The following is a 15,573-nucleotide window of genomic DNA, read 5'->3' on the forward strand; positions in this document are numbered from 1 at the left end:
AGAGCCAAAATCCAAGTTGAGCGATATGAACAATGTGAAAAATGTTGGCTTTTCAAAATGTATTTACTTCATAATTTATAGGACTTGGAAAAATCTATGTTAAATCAAGTTTTACTACAGAAGAACTTTTCAGATTACCACCAAAAGTGCTAGAGCTAGCATAGAGATTAAGACAATTTTAGCATGTTTTGGGTTTACCTACGATCACCTTCTCCATAAATAAATGTTCTCTATTTGTTTCTATGTAGATCATCATGGCACAAACAGAAATCTTGTCACCTTTCATTTATTTCTGCTAATATAAAACTCTATCAGCAAACACTTCTTAATACCAACATTTGATTTCACACTATATACCCTTTCATCCTTCAATAGAAGTTCTATGAACTCGATTTTGTGCACAACATTATTGGCAGAATAAGTCCCAGCACCATTACTATTTATTTTAGCCTTTGGATTTCTTATGTACCAACATAACACCATCCTTACCTGAATTAAGACTAAACTTGTTCAAACTCTATTGCTTAAAAGAGAGAAAACCTCTTGACATATTCAATATCTTTAAATAATAGAAATAAACCTTTTAAAAACATTGTTCTGTACTCATGGCTTACAACATGATAGTACATGGAGACTTTTTACTTACTAGAGAGCGATCCTCTGAAGGCACAGACCCTCTCTCCCACTATCTCATCCATAGGATAGACTTTGTGAGTGCTTTAGGGTCTGCAGCACCCTTGTGGGCATCATTTGCCCCCAATGAGTTGAAAAGAAAATCGTTACATCTATAGCACTTACAATGTCCTGCACACATCTAAGCCTCGGCTCTTCTCACCACTTCTGTTTGGTTTGACTTTTGAAAGTCACCCTCCTGAGGCTTTTCTCAGAAGGCTTAACAAATCCTTACACACTAGGCCATACCATGCTGAAACTGGAAACAAAACACCAAAGTCAGCAAAATAACCTAATGGCTTTTCTATGGCAGAACCTATAGGCTGAAGCTATAAATTCATTAAACTGTCCCCAAGATTCATACACTATGGACTCTCCTAGGCTTTGTCTTACGATTAAATGCAGCATGTGAAAAAGGATATTGAGACCTGGATGGATGCATCAAGAAGTATCAATGATTGTTACCTGCAGAGGTGTTACAAGAAATTTCATCTGCTGCAACGAAGACGAATTGATTTCTGCAAGAGAAGATAAAATTCACAATACTGCTTGCTGACTGGGAAATGTGCTAGCTGCCAATTGACTTGATGTTTACAGATGGGGTAGGGGAAGGGTGCTTAATTTTAATGAATGTAGCAAGAAAAAGTGTTGAGTACTATAGAGTTTATAAGGATCATGAGGTAGACATGCTGGGATCTTTTAAATGAAATAATGGTGACATTTGGATATGGACTATGTACAAACTCTTGCATTGGAAGCTTCATGTTTAGTGTTACAGATATGTCAATATATTTATGAAGTCTAATAAAAAGAAAACAATATATTGATATTAAAGGGCACTACTGCAAAATATGTAAAAAGCGCTTTTGAAAAAAAAAATTAAACTGCAATTTACTGTGTGCATCTGACAGGAGGATATTGAAATTAAAATATTTTGCTTTTTCTATGTCTACTATGACTGCAATCAGAAAATTATTTTTTCTGCTATTTATTTAAAAAAAATGACATAGTATATTCTCATATACTGTCATCCAAATACATAGAAAAGTCTTTTGCAGAATCTTAGGAGAATAAGCTAGAGATATGAGTAATTTAATATAAACCTTCTCTTGCAAAATTCTTTTTTAAACCAGGTAACATAAAAAAAAAAAAAAAAGAAATGCTAAATGCACTAGTATTTCAAAATGCAGAAAACTTCATTATGGCACAAATCCTGATTTGTCCTTTCTGAAATCTAGGCAACCAGGATTTGTGTTAGTGGAAACCGTGTTGAAGGGTTAACATCAAATGATTCCTTGAGCACACACACAGCTGCCTCGGGGGATTTCTGTGCTGGCTTTCAGGGTTAAATGCACCCGGGTGCAGAGTTAACACTGGGGTGTGCTTTCCTCCCGGCCCCTGCACAGCCAGGCACAGCCAAAGCCTGACCCTGAGCTTTGCTCAGCCTCAATGCCAGCCTAACAGCCAGGAGCCAAAGGATGCAGGCTAAGGACTGCCTGGGAAAACAGCTCTGCCAGCTGAGGATCCTGCTGAGAACCACGCAGGAGCAACAAAACCTGGAGGAGTTCAGCCCTAAGGGAACAAAATCTATTCCCATTACTTCACCTCCAGTGTATCAAGAGATTTGAAATTCTCATTTAGAAATCTGTGAACCTTGTTACTTAGAGGTTCACGTTCTAAAGGGGAGGGAAAAAAAAATAAATCCAAAATGAAACAAGGAATGTGCAATCTGTGCTGCAGGGACGGGTTTGCACGGGTCCAAAAGCAGATCATTGCCTCTGCCCTAGCAGAAATACTGACACTGGTGAACTCAGTGATCAAACTGCACATTCCTGCATTTTCTACTGTTCATTAAGTTCAATTAACAGCTTTGCTCTTTATTTTGCCATCTGCAACAGTTCCAGGTGCTAATGAGATTTACCTAACAAGTAACGCTAAAGACATGAATTTAAAAAAACAAAAGGGGGATAAACTTGACATTATAAATACAGAGCTACTCTGTATTTCATAGGTAGCATAATTTGTCCCTGCATTTACTGCCACCACCTCTGTGATAATTATAGACAGGAAAAAGTTAGATGCTTGCCTAAAGGAGCCAGTAGCAATGCAGATTTACCAGCTACTGTTTTACAGAAAATCCTTCTGACTCATTTCTGTGAAGTTGTTAAACTGCCTTCTCATCTAAATGAAAAGATCACTTTTCCTTAAAAACTGCCTCTATAAAGTGGTTACTGAGAAGCTCCTTTTGTTCAGAACACTGGAACATTTAGCTACAGATTCTCTATTTTCAGATGTTAAAACACAGAATTACGTGCAAGGATAATATGCTAGGACCTCCAGGAAGACCCGAGAACACTAATGCAATTTGTCCTTTGGAATGAAAAATATTATTCGAACTGTTCTGAAATCTTACTCTTTTCTAAACCAAGTCTTTACTAATTGCTGGGGAAAACTAATTTTAAAAAAATTAAATAAACCCAAAGTGATACCTATTTAAACAAACAACTACTATAAATATCTCTTGTTCTATTGCTTCACAGGTAGAAAATGTTTCACTTCTGTAAAATGCATTTCACAACTCCAAACATAACTTTTAAAAGTATGAAGTTACATATTGGTCAGCATAGCAACTGTGAGAATGAAAAGACTAGAGGCTGGAGTCCAATAAGCCAGTTCAATATTTTACAACTAATTAGCTGTTATTTGTAGCAATTCCTAGAAATTCTTAAGCACTTTGATGGCTTTTATGTCCTTACAGTGGCAGGATTTATTTAGCTGAATTCCCAACTGTTGTTTCCACAGACCCAGATGCTCATCAGAGGCATCACAGCTATCACAGCTGATGGCTACAGCAAGGGTTAATCCTCTGTGTGGGCACCCCCAGAGCCTGCAGGAGGAATCCTTGGGAGTGAAGCTGGCTCTGTGGGGCACAGATCCCTTCTGTCCTGAAGCAGGTGGGGAGCAGAGGGGGCAAAGGACAGCTCACCTTGCCCAGTCCTCTGCAAATGTGGAATGTTCCCTTTAAAGAGCAATTCTCTGCACTGACTCTGTCGAGCATGCAAGGCTTGAGAATCTCACAAGGAAGATATGATGAAAATTCATGATGCATTTTAGGCTGGTTTAGTGTTCCTCATCACTGCTACATTTTAAATGATTCAAAAAGGTGCAGGAATTGTAAGCGGACCCAACTTTATTATACAATAAGCCCTGCTCAATTAAGATACAGAATCACTTCCATAATTTAATTTGTGTATTAACAGTGGAAGTATAGGACCAAATTTTTACTGTTCACTGGTTTATGCTTCAGATGTAAAAGAGCATAGATTTAAATAAAATAAAGTCTTTTTTTTTTTTTAAATAAAATTTTAAAAGTTGCTACTGGCTGTGAGATAGAAAGAATTAAAAAAAAAAAAAAAAAAAAAAAAAAGCAAACCTGAAAGGATAACATGATAAATACATTGACCTGAATGTTGGATATACCCAACCTGCCAGATCCTCACACCCTGGGCTAAGTGCAATGCTTTTAAGTGCAGGAGTGGCACCTCTTGGCAGTCTGAGCTCTCTGATGTCTCCCAGGCAGTGTGGGTCAGGAATCTGTGCTGCTGGCACTCCAAATGGCTGGGTTCCATCCCAGCAGCTCCTTCCCAAGGGCAAACACTCTGCATACTACTGCTTCTCTCAAGCCCATATATCAATTTTTATCTCTTCTAGCAAATTGAAAACTAACTCATTTTTTACCAGTATGGTAATAAAGATGGTTTTAAATTTTGGGGAAAAAAAATGTTTAAACATTTGATATATATCCTGAATTCAAACAAGAACAGAAGGGGAAGACAACAGAAGTACTATTCAGTGATTTAGATGTGCTTTCTTCCTTTGGGGTAGTTATTGAACCTGCATCATACCATCTTCAAAGGTTTGAATATGTTGTAATTTCCTCTGCTCCATTCCCTGTGGTCCCTTTGGCAGTAACAAATGTGTGCCTCCAGGGCCCCACATCTGACAGAAACCTCTCTTTTGGCACCTGCTCTTTCTATCCAGCAGACCTTTTCCATTCCCAATACACTGCATGCTTTCTTTCTCTCTTCTTGAAACTGTCTGGTGAAAACATGCCATACTATAGAATAGAGATTTTATACATATTGAGGGGTTTAATTTCTTTAATCACTGGAGCCTGAGCCTTGTCCTTTCTATGGCTGTCTAATATAAACTTTTGTGAAGAAATACCTGACCCATAAGTGGCCACTTTACTATTGGAAAATTCAGAACTTGGAAGTGGAAGATAGGAAGAGACTCAGAGAATGGGTCTCAGACACTTTGTTTTATGACCTGGGGGAGGTAACTCATGAAACACAACTCCAACCTAAATTCAGAATAAACTGCTGCCCTGAGTGCTTCCTCTAAAAGTTTCTATGGAGTCATCCCATCCTGGGAAAGGACAAGCTCCTCTGTGTCTGGGAATTAGGGGTCAAAAACCTGTGCAGGACACAGGGCCAGGGAGTGCTCTGTGTGCCCTCTCATCTCCCTAAAATGCTGGCTGGCACTTGGACTTCTCACCACTGTTTCACACAGCACATGATTGAGAGCAAAATTTTGGCACACACCTAATTTCAGCCATGACTCCCAGAAGTTTCCAATCCCTCCGCCTCAGCAGCACAGAGCTTCCTTAAAATGGAATACTAGAGGTCAAAGGGGGTTTTAAGAAATTAATCACACTGACGCTAGGAAATTTGAAATGTAAAAGAAATTATAACCCCCTAACATACAGTGATTATGCCTTGTAGACCTGAATTCCTGGGCTTTGCTGACAAACTTAACAAAACTGGACAGAAATAATTTTGCCTGACACAGAAGTTCAGAGCCACACCCAAAAATACAGCAACTGCTGAAAACAGTGCAGAGCCTCAGAACATCAAAATTTAGGATGAAGGCAAACACAATATTGGACAGAAGTTACAGTGGGAAGATTTAAACTGGATTCAATCAGTTGACTTTTCCTGGTAGGACCGCCGTGGGACTGACAAACAAAGCCAGTATTTAGAACTCGGGGATCAGAATCTCAGCTGGTAAAATTTCTGCAGCTTAACCAAAAGCACTGACTTCCCTCCCTGGAGCTGCTCCAGACCATATTCCCCAAGGACCCCATGCAGCAGGGGTTTTTCCCAGCAGTTACATGTGGTACATCTGTATATTTCTCCATGATATTATTAAAGCTATTATAGATTTCCTTCATGCTCTAAATGTTAAGACTTTGCTGCTTTTGTGAGGACCCTGATGTTGAGGGCTTTTTCACTCTGAATTTCAAAATAGCCTACTGCTGACTCCTTGAATGGTTCCTGCAATATTCAAGGATGGACAAAGCTCCCCTTTATAATCATTTTATGAAGTCCTTCCCAGCTCTCTCCTGCTGGTGTCCTAAATTTAAATATCAAGGCTATCAAAGAATTTAAACTTCTTAATATTAGCATAATAACTATAATTAGAAGGTTGATTTTGCTATTATCATGCTTTATATTCCCATTACTGTAAGATCAAAGTACATTACTGTACCCATAGCATTTGAATCACAACACAAAGACAACTAAACAACTTCACAGCCGTACCTATATGATATATTGAATGAAATAAGAATAAAACTATAAATAATTCATGCAGTATCAAGCTTCAACAACACTAACAGTAACTTGTTTGACCTGATGTGCATTAGGAAGGTTATTAGACTAATTTCTTCAGTGTCAGGTTCTTTTTCTCTGCAGAATTTCTTGTTCAGCCTAACCAGAGATGATGCCAAGACAGAGAAGAAGATGTGGGTATTTGGCTTTCTCTGAGGTCCTCTGCTTTTTCCTTGAGTGATGCTTTCCTCATCACAAGATAATGCTCCCCTACATCCATCATTCCTGACCATTTCTTTCCTGGAATTCTGAGGCAGGCCTTGGAAAGCAGATAGAGGAAAACCCTGACTCAAAAGAAACAAATGCAGCTATTTCTATAACTACTGCTGCACAGAAAACACTAAAGCTCATCAGCTCGTCCATCTGCCCAGGGCTCAGCTGCCACTGCAGAAGGTGCTGTGTCCCCCTCACCTCCTCAGGTCCCTCCTGTGTCCCAGGGTGTCTGAAATGGCACTACAGCCCTGATCCAGGCAGCTCAGCCCAGCCCTGCATGGCCCTGCCACATTCATCACCTGTGCATCGCTCTCAGCTGTGTCCTCTTTGTGCTCAGTACAGGACATTTCTGTGTGCTTGAGCCAAGGACAGGATGTCTCTACCAAAATTCAGAGTGCCAAAGGCAGCAGGAGAGAGAAAAGAAACTAAATCTCTCATTAAGTTTTGCCCTGCTACCAATCACACAACTTCCTGACCAGAAGTAATTTCTTTTGATACCAAAAAGTACTTTTGCAATTGCAAAAAAAAAAAAAAAATCAACCCCCAGCTGTTTTAGAAACCAATGTGAATGTGCATCCCCAACCCCAGTGATATGCCTGCAATATTTCATTTACTCAGAGAGAAATAAAACAACCAACTGACCAACCCAAAAACCTAAAGGGATTAAAAAAACCTAAAGGGAAAAATGGTCAACAGAAGGTGCTTTCTTATAATTTGTATTATTATCTCAGGCTTTCCCCAGCAGATGGGCAGGCATTTTTATTTTAGCCCCGATGCTGAACTAGCTAAACAACCCACTCAAATTCTGGAGCAGAGAGACTCCTTTTAGCTCAGTCCAATAGTGCTGCTGCAAAGCAGATTGGAGCACTCTGCACTCAGGGTGGATACACTAATTCTGCCATGGCAGTGTCTTGGATACAAACACCCCCTCCTCTGTCCTTCCATCAGCCCTCAATGTCCATGTAAAGAAGATTTCTAGCAAATAGATGAAACTTTCCAAATTAGTACTGGAAACTAGCAACTTTCCAAATTAGTTGTAGAAAAAAAAAAAAAGCTCATTTTTAATATATTGTCACAACGTGGACAATATCTTGCATCACAACCAGTGGGAAAATCTGTAGGTCTCTCACCTTTCATATTTTAGATCAACAAATTTTATTTCCTTATTTTTTTAAATTTTTTTTTAATCAGAGCTATACAAATAGACTTGGGTCTAACTCATACCACCTGCTGCATCGGTGGAATTTTTTTATGTATGATCATTCAACATATTATACCTAGCATGCAATGATTTGTTATTAATAATGCAACATACAGTGTCTAAAGATGAATATACATCTGCAAAAGGAGCATGTGATTTTTAAATAAATCTGGACATTTTAAAGTAAAACCTAAGAGGTGAAATTCTGAATACCATACAGCATTCTGTAGCAGAATTCACGCTGATCTCAGTGGCAGAACTGCTCTAAAATTATTGGCCTTTTAGTGTGATTAACACAGTCTAGGCACTTAAATTAAATACTTGAGGACGTAGTGCAGTAATTCTATTTCAGAAGTGCTCCATGTCAGCAACAAAAATCGATGTCATTATGATCCAGGACTGCTAAATTAAGGCTATATTTAAAGTCTTAATATTTATATTTGAGAAATTTGTTTATTACTGTATTTTGGACATATTGTTTATTCTCTTTAGGGCAAAGAGGATTTTTAAGTCAGCCTTGCGTAAAGAATCAGTATTTTATTCACTAAAATACATTAAAATATCCATTTATTTAATTGGGGGATTTGTTCTTTTTGTATATCATGGCATTCTTAAAATAATGCCTCAAAAGCTTACTTTATATTTGTTTCTGATTTCATAGCAATTATTACAGTTTGCTAGTAACTACCATTTTATCCACTATAACTTTCCTAACACACAGAGGTATAATTATAAACTTCAGCAATTATGAATAAAAATTCTTTCTCTTTACATTATATAAAGTTTGGAATGACTTTACAGATTAGTTGACAGGATAATTTTTTTTTCCTATTTTAACTAAAATACCATATACTATAAAACTTTGCCAGGATTATTTAAGAATTCATTCAAGAAAAACAAAACGAACTTTAGGAGCTGATACATGTTTGGTTTACACAAAGACCTTAGTTTACTTTTTTTTTTTTTTTTTAAATGCATGGATATTAAACACCCTACAGCAATTTTCACAAAAAAATTTCTTTAGGATACAAGGATAAACATTCTATTCCCACTCCTGCAGTATTCTTACAATCTGATGTTTGCCTCAGGTGGGTTCCTACAGTATCAGCAGCTTAATAAACCCAAAGGAATATGAAAAAAAATTCTATTTAAATACCTAATCAAATGTTTTAGGCTCCTCAGGGGTGTGAAACCCTACAATAAAACCATGCAATAGTGTAAATTGCCTCTTTCTTGATTAATTTCACCGACGTAGTTATTTAAAGTTTGTTCTTCTAATACTTCATCACCTTGCCAGAGCACACTGCAGATGACACTAACCCATACAGACTATACCCGTGGCATCCCAGTCTGATTAGAACATTTCATTCCTTTGTCTTCTGTCTTCCTCTTGCACAGTGCTCCTAATTCCTCCTTGGTTTTAAAGCACTCAAGTTGACAACACTTGGAGCACGTTCTAATCTGCCTCTTTGTGGTCTATCAAGGCAATGATGTGAGAACTGAGGAGTGTATAATTAGCCACTGACACGTCCAAAGGAGCTGTTATGGTCTATCATGTCACAGGCAGTGACCCAATGGACTGGAACAGTTTTGGTCTGCTGGAGCAGGAATCAATGTTTTATGAACTCCCCAACTCCGTATTTATCCAGTCTGCTGAGTACAACACTGAAAGATTTTCTAGTTGCAATTTCTTCCAATATCCTCTAAGAGCAAAGAAGTTTTTATGAGCTAGTAATGAGATAATTCCTACTTTAAAAATGTTAACCAGTCCTTTCCCCTCCCTCCTTTTAGAGAAAAGGTATAAAAATCCATCAAATTAATCTGTTCATAATGACACTTATTTACTATGAGCTTTTACATTAGAATAAGGAACTCCCAAGTTAAAAGTCAGGCTACATAACCAGACATAGGCTGGAGAGATAAACCAAGAGAGGATACTGAAACTAAAGATGTAAATGTTAGAATAGGTGCACTGATTTTTTAATTTTTTTTTTTTTTGGGGAACATGATGAACATTTAACAGCTGTCCCTACATTCAAGAAGAACCTGGCAGCAAAAGTACTGAGCACCTTAAGTTTTGAGCACATCAGGAAGCCAGGTATGGAAATCTGGGCTTTAATCTACCTCTACCTTCTCTGAAGAAGTTTTTTCTTCATGATTTCCAGCATGGATGTCACAGCAGATTTCACAGGAATAGCCAAGCCTTTCCTTGTCTATGGGGATTCCTAAAATATCCCTTGGTACTGCGCTGAGTGAGAATGGAGTAAAAGTAAGAGAAGTAGAAGCAGGGTAGAATAAAACCAGCTCTGACACAACAAAAGGTTAAATGGTAGTATTCTGGGCAGGAGCACTAAGCTTTTTCACTACTGTATCCCCTCAGTTTTGAACTGGGGAAGGAGTTTTAGCAGTTCCCTGGATATTACATGAATAGTCAGACTACGCACAGGTGAATCAAGCCTACAGAGTACCAGTAAACAGGTTAATTCTACCCAGAAGAGGAATGTATTCCAACATCAAAACAGCTTCCTAGAACTGGTAAAAGATTATGTTTTTAGGAAATGTACTTGTTTAAAATGTTTGCCTAAATGTGACTCACTGAGTCTCCCCCAAAAATGTCATATCTGCAATATTTTAGAGCGAGCCATGCTTCAATTATTGAAAAGTACTCTGTGCAACATATTTTCATTTCAGGAAATTCTGTCATAATGTACTACATGAAAGTCCCTGCTCATGGAATTTCAAACGCTTTGATGAGTTTTTTTCCCCTATAACGTTTTCTTTATTCATATTCACCCACTTTTACTTTCTAACTCTTCACTAAAAGGTAGAGTTATATACTCCAGTCATATGAGTCATATACTCCAGTCATCCCCAAAACTCTGAATGAACTGGGATGAAAATGGATTATGAAATACTGACATGACTTCCGTGATCCTCTAGTTTGCCAGAGATCACACAGGCATAAAGTTCTAACAGGAAGATGGCCAAACCCACTACCTCTCTGTAACAGCCAAGCCAATAATTTGATTTTTATTTGTAATAATAGGGAATAAAGAAGCTTTAGTTACCATACAGGATTGACCAGGTAAAAAACCCCAAAAAATCTCAACCACTAAAGCATTACCACATCAAGCCTAAGCATTTGCAGAAGTGCTAAATATATTCTCTGTTGCTGTTAGAAAAGCTAAGCACAACCTCTGTAGCCAGTCAAGGTGCTAACTGAACCTTTTCATTGTCAGAATTGGAGTAGCCTACAATATGGGCTGTACAATCCCTCCTCATGGATCATCCCCCAAACCTTTCCATTTAAGATTCCACTGGGATAGCAAAACACACAAATGTTGGAAGGTCCCAGCTGGAAGTTGAAAAGTTACCATTATATTCTAATTTTTTTTCATCCTTCAATCTGATTCCTTTAGAAACTGAAACTGTGTAGAGAAGCTCTTTCTCCTTAATCTAAGTAGGCACAATCATGAAATGAATGAGGTACTAGATTTTAAAACATTTATGCTTCTGTAAAATTATTTAATGGAAAATTAAATTCTAGCTCAAAATGCTATTATATTTTATATGCAATCAAAACGTTAATTTTTAGTATATATCTCTAGTAATCTTCAGCAAGAGAAAATAGTTTGAATAAAAATATAGTGGTTTTCCCTTTTTAATCATAAAAAAGATTAAACAGTCCACACAAAATAAAAACTCCCCTCAGCTATAGAAGCTCACAATTTATATTTTGTGTTTTTTTACTCTTCATTCTAAATTTTCATTCTTTAATGAGCATGTTTACTATTCAATCAAATCTGTACCTATTCTATTTTAGGATAACCTGAGCACAAATATCAAGTATTACTCTCAGCTACTTGCCCAAAGAGAACTGGAAAATATATTAAAGTATTTCTGTAAACACGACTGCTTTAAAAAATGCTGAATGCTTCACAGAGACATGTTAAAAATGTAAACAATTAGAGTATCAGGATTTTATCAGGAGTAAGATTTAAGATCTGGAAAATACATAGCTTCCATATGACAAAACCTTCTCTCAAATTTCACAAAACCCTAGGTATAACCACAGAACACGTGACACAAATTGATAGTGGGAGGAAAAAATAAAACAACAAGAAAACCATATTTTTTACTGGAAAGTGTTACGTGCAAAATATTTTGGAATATGCCTTATTTTGTTTAAAAAAAAAAAAAAAAAGAAAGAAAATAAAAACAAGTCAGCTTCCAGTGATGAGGGAATTAATCCAGACAGCAAAGAGGGTCAGTGGCAATGTCCCCACAGTCTGGAGGGAGGTTTAACCTGGGTGTCATGGAAGGGGATGGCGCTCGGAGCAGCACCTCTGTCCGTGTGAGTGTGTGTGCGCGATGGATGGGAACGTGTGCGTATGCATGGATACAGCCCATGTATAAACACACCTGGGCCCTGCACGGGGACAGCAAGCAGCACAGGCTGGGGCTCTGCCTGCCAGCCAGGGCTGCCTCCCTCCTGCCAGGGCCCTGCTCCCTGCACTCCCGGACAGGAACGCCGCTGCCAACGTCCGTACGCGCCGGAGGAGCATCGCTCTCGCTCCCGCCGAAGATGCAAGAATCAAATCATAGAACACAAAACCAACAGCCAGTCCATGTGAATCAGTCTGCCCATAGGCTTAATTCAAGCAAGCCATTCACTGAGCTATGTGATGGATCTGTCAAATCCAGTACAGCATTACAGACATACCAGCAACACCAAGTGAACATGCAATGACAAAATGACAATACGCCCCACTGCCATGCTCCGACTCCTTCTACCTCAGGAATACAAAACTGGATCACCTTGCAAGTTTCTCTTACTTCAGACTAGGACAGAAATCTAACAACTATTTTTTAGTATTTTTATTTTCTTTTAATATTCCATGAAAGATTAATAAGAGCTGTACAAACATTTTATTGACATCTGATTTAGTGTCTTTTGCACATTCTTACAATTATTTTTTTTCCAAATATGCTCAGTTTAGAGAGTTTGCCAGGCAAGTTCCAGACTGATGAAGAATATATTTAGACCAATAGGTCCCCTTTTAGGACTTACACTAATTGGAAAACTTATCAGAAATATTTTAAATCTTGGAAGTTAAACATAATTTTTTTGGATCCACTTCTGCAAAGACCTTCAAATCTGTACGTGCAATTTAATATATGATAGATCACACAATATAAAATTGAAATCAGAATTTGTATCCAGTGATTCTATCGCTTCCTAAATAAAACAAATGTACCTGTTTCTTTGTTGTTTTTGTTTTTTGATCCTAAAAAATGACTGGAGAGATCTGCCAGGCCTACCTCTGTTGTGAAATTGGGTTTAAGAGTACATGATCTATCTTAATAAATACTTTGGGGTTTGCATGGATTGGTTTAATGGTATTTCCTTCCCACCTGATTCTCCCCTGTATATCTCACCTATTTCCTCGCCTATTTCCAGCAACATTTCCAACTGTGACAAACAAGGATACCGTTGCATTTCTTCAAATAGAGTCCTCTCACACTGATCATTATCAATCGACTTGGTCTATTGATTCTGCAGTCCCAAATCTTTCTGTTAACCTTTATTTTTAATTTTACCAAAACATGTCTCCAATCTAAAGATTTCCTCTTTCCATGTCCTGAATTAAGAAGCCTTTCAAATATAGAACATTGCAATTTATAATGGATATGAGTGGTGACCAAAAAAAAGAAAGCTTTCCTTATTTTGAAAATTAGTATGAAGTAGTATTTCCATGATATGTCACTGCTTCAGTGGTACTCACTTCATTTCTTTGGGCATCATTTTTTATACAAACAGTAAGTGCAGCTCATGTGTAATTAAATTAAATGGGGGCTCATATGAACACTAGATAAGTGTATAAGGAGATGTGGAATCTTCAGTGTTGTGAGAGGAGAGCAGATGATAATTAGATTGAGAAGAGCAGACACAAGCAGTGGTACTGAAGTATACTTCAGCACCTTCAACATTAATAATTTCGCAAAAGTAGCTAAATTAAATTAATTTTAAAATGAACAAAAAGTTAATCAAATTAAACAAACTGCAGTAGTGAATAATCAGAGGTATCCATGTTTGCACATAGTTTCCCACATGCAAAGAAATGTTTGAGCAGATTATTATTTGTTTTGTTCTCAATGCTAGTTTTGGGATTCTCTGGTAAAGAAACTCAGTTATGAGATTTGTAATTAAGACAAGAAACCATATTCATTTGGGGCAAGCAGATAGAAGATGAGGGTTAACTGCATTTAAAAAGAAAAATAAACTAAAAAAAAAAAATCCAAAAGATGTAAAACTCATTTAAGATATCTAAAATTATGCAAGCAAAGACAGGTTATTGCAATTCTAATTATACACAAAGTGTATCTAAAAATTAGACAATTTTTTCAAAAAAATAACTAAGGATTGTAACAACTGCATTACTACTGAAGCCATCTCCAGCTTTCTTTACAGCATTTAAGAGCACTATCTTCCTAAACAGATCCTTTACCTTTTTGGGAACATAATTCTTTGGGATGTTGACTCCCTGCCCATAGCAGAACATGTGACTAACTGATGTTTTATCTTACAGCCTTTGATCTGCTTTATGAGAAGGTAACATCGATTCATAATTAAAGCATTTAAAATTCAGCTTGATATTGTTCAGTTTCTCTGTGTGATGCATAGGTTTAATTAATAGAAATAAACAGCCTATAAAATGATCCAGGGACACCTGAGAGATAGCTGGCAAAACCTGGCTCACCACAGGAGGTTATTTAGAATTTTGTCCTTTTGGTTTAGTAGGCTTTTAGAAGCAGGAGTTGTTTTGCACTACAGAAAAGCTCACATAAAAACCCTAGAGCTGCGACATGCTAACAAACCTTTGTGGAAATGAAATGAAACTACTGAGGAGCACTTCACCTGAGCAGGTTCCCCTAAGTAGAAATAGAACATTGCCAACAAAGTGCACACAGCACAGATCTAGTTGATATCACTGACCCAAAATCAATAAAAAGTAGCTTGCTTACCTGTCTGACACAGCATGCCTCAGCCATACATGCAAATTACTTTAGTCACATAACTTTAAAAAAATATATCTTCATTACCCAGAATAAGCACTTGAAAGGCAAATATGCATGCATAGCATTGTAACATTCATACCATGGGACTTGGTTCTAAAAATACAGAATCCATGAACAGCACTTCAATCTAAGAAATTGTGCACTAGAATTTCTTAATCTCTTGATTTCTTTAAGAAACAGAAGCATTTGTAACACTGTCTAATTTAGCATTTAAAGAAATTTTTCAATATGTATTAAAGGCTTAAGAAATTATTTCCATGATTCCAAGGGAAAATTTTCTTGTATCAGGTACTGAGAAGCATGACCTTACTTCTCACTGCCATCATGAAGCAAATTATTTGTGCGTCTCTGCCACCAAATACACCCTCCCTTTGCAAGGGAACACTCCTCAAGGACTTGGAAAATAGTAAAGACAGAATAGATTTTAAGGGTGCAGTTTATGAGGAAAATGTAGGATAATCCTCCTTGTCATTACCAAATCATTTACACACTCCAAAGACTTAATTCTATGCAATTTGATAAAACCCTGTTCCTACTGAAGTCAACAGCAATTTGGACGTTGACTTCTAAGGGATTCCAACATCCATCTTCCAAGAAGACACACTAATATATGTGACATCATTCTTAGTTGATAAAAATTAAGTCTTTGAACGTGCAGATTTTAATGATCTTCCATTCCTGATATCGTTTCCACTGAATGTGGGTTTACATTTTGAGGATAAAAATACAGAGCAA

At 37.3% G+C, this 15,573-nt stretch overlaps 1 protein-coding gene across 10 annotated transcripts in view; it reads right to left on the reverse strand.

Moving 5' to 3' along the window:
- Positions 1 to 15,573, reverse strand: part of RBFOX1 (RNA binding fox-1 homolog 1) — a gene marked incomplete at both ends in the record, with an annotated part of 1,149,754 nt that overhangs the window by 11,870 nt on the left and 1,122,311 nt on the right. Inside the window, one exon of one of the 10 annotated variants that reach the window (XM_084216436.1) lies at positions 1,138 to 1,190. The exons of the other annotated variants lie outside the window; for them this stretch is intronic. Within the exon in view, the coding sequence (XP_084072562.1) occupies positions 1,138 to 1,190 (53 nt within the window). The remainder of the gene's footprint in view (positions 1 to 1,137; positions 1,191 to 15,573) is intronic. 10 annotated transcript variants of the gene reach the window in all.

The sequence above is a fragment of the Fringilla coelebs genome (assembly GCF_963513975.1).
Source record: "Fringilla coelebs genome assembly, chromosome: 16".
Classification (NCBI taxonomy): domain Eukaryota; kingdom Metazoa; phylum Chordata; class Aves; order Passeriformes; family Fringillidae; genus Fringilla; species Fringilla coelebs.